We start from the raw sequence: 305 nt of genomic DNA, 5'->3' as shown, positions 1-305 counted from the left end.
TTTTTTTTTTTTTTTTTGTTTCTGCAGGAGTATAGAAGATGATATTCTGGAGGGTACAGAGGAAGAGAGAGATTTGTTTTGTGAGCTGCCGCTGCAGCTGCTGCTGCAGCAGCAGTGGTGTCTATACACCTCAGGCTTTGAGTTGCTGCTGCCAGCAGCAGCAACTGCAGCAGCAGCAGCAGCAGCAGCAGCAGCAGCAGCAAATACAAATGCAGGCACTAACACTTCCTGCATTAGTAAAGATATATAACATATTTTGTTTTCTTCTTTTTTTATATAAACAAACAAATAATTAATTATATTTA

The 305-nt window shown here is 39.7% G+C and overlaps 1 protein-coding gene across 1 annotated transcript in view; it reads left to right on the top strand.

Moving 5' to 3' along the window:
• The window catches only part of EMH_0013930 (uncharacterized protein), a gene marked incomplete at both ends in the record, with an annotated part of 2255 nt that extends 2005 nt beyond the window's left edge, over positions 1 to 250 (top strand). The window contains one exon of the mRNA XM_013499962.1: positions 28 to 250. Within this exon, the coding sequence (XP_013355416.1) occupies positions 28 to 250 (223 nt within the window). The remainder of the gene's footprint in view (positions 1 to 27) is intronic.
• Between the last annotated feature and the right edge of the window lie 55 nt (positions 251 to 305).

The sequence above is a fragment of the Eimeria mitis genome, genomic scaffold (genome assembly GCF_000499745.2).
Source record: "Eimeria mitis Houghton genomic scaffold, Emh_scaff487, whole genome shotgun sequence".
Classification (NCBI taxonomy): Eukaryota; Apicomplexa; class Conoidasida; order Eucoccidiorida; family Eimeriidae; genus Eimeria; species Eimeria mitis.
The sequence above is the reverse complement of the archived record's forward strand: the minus strand, read 5'-3'. Positions and strand labels throughout refer to the sequence as shown.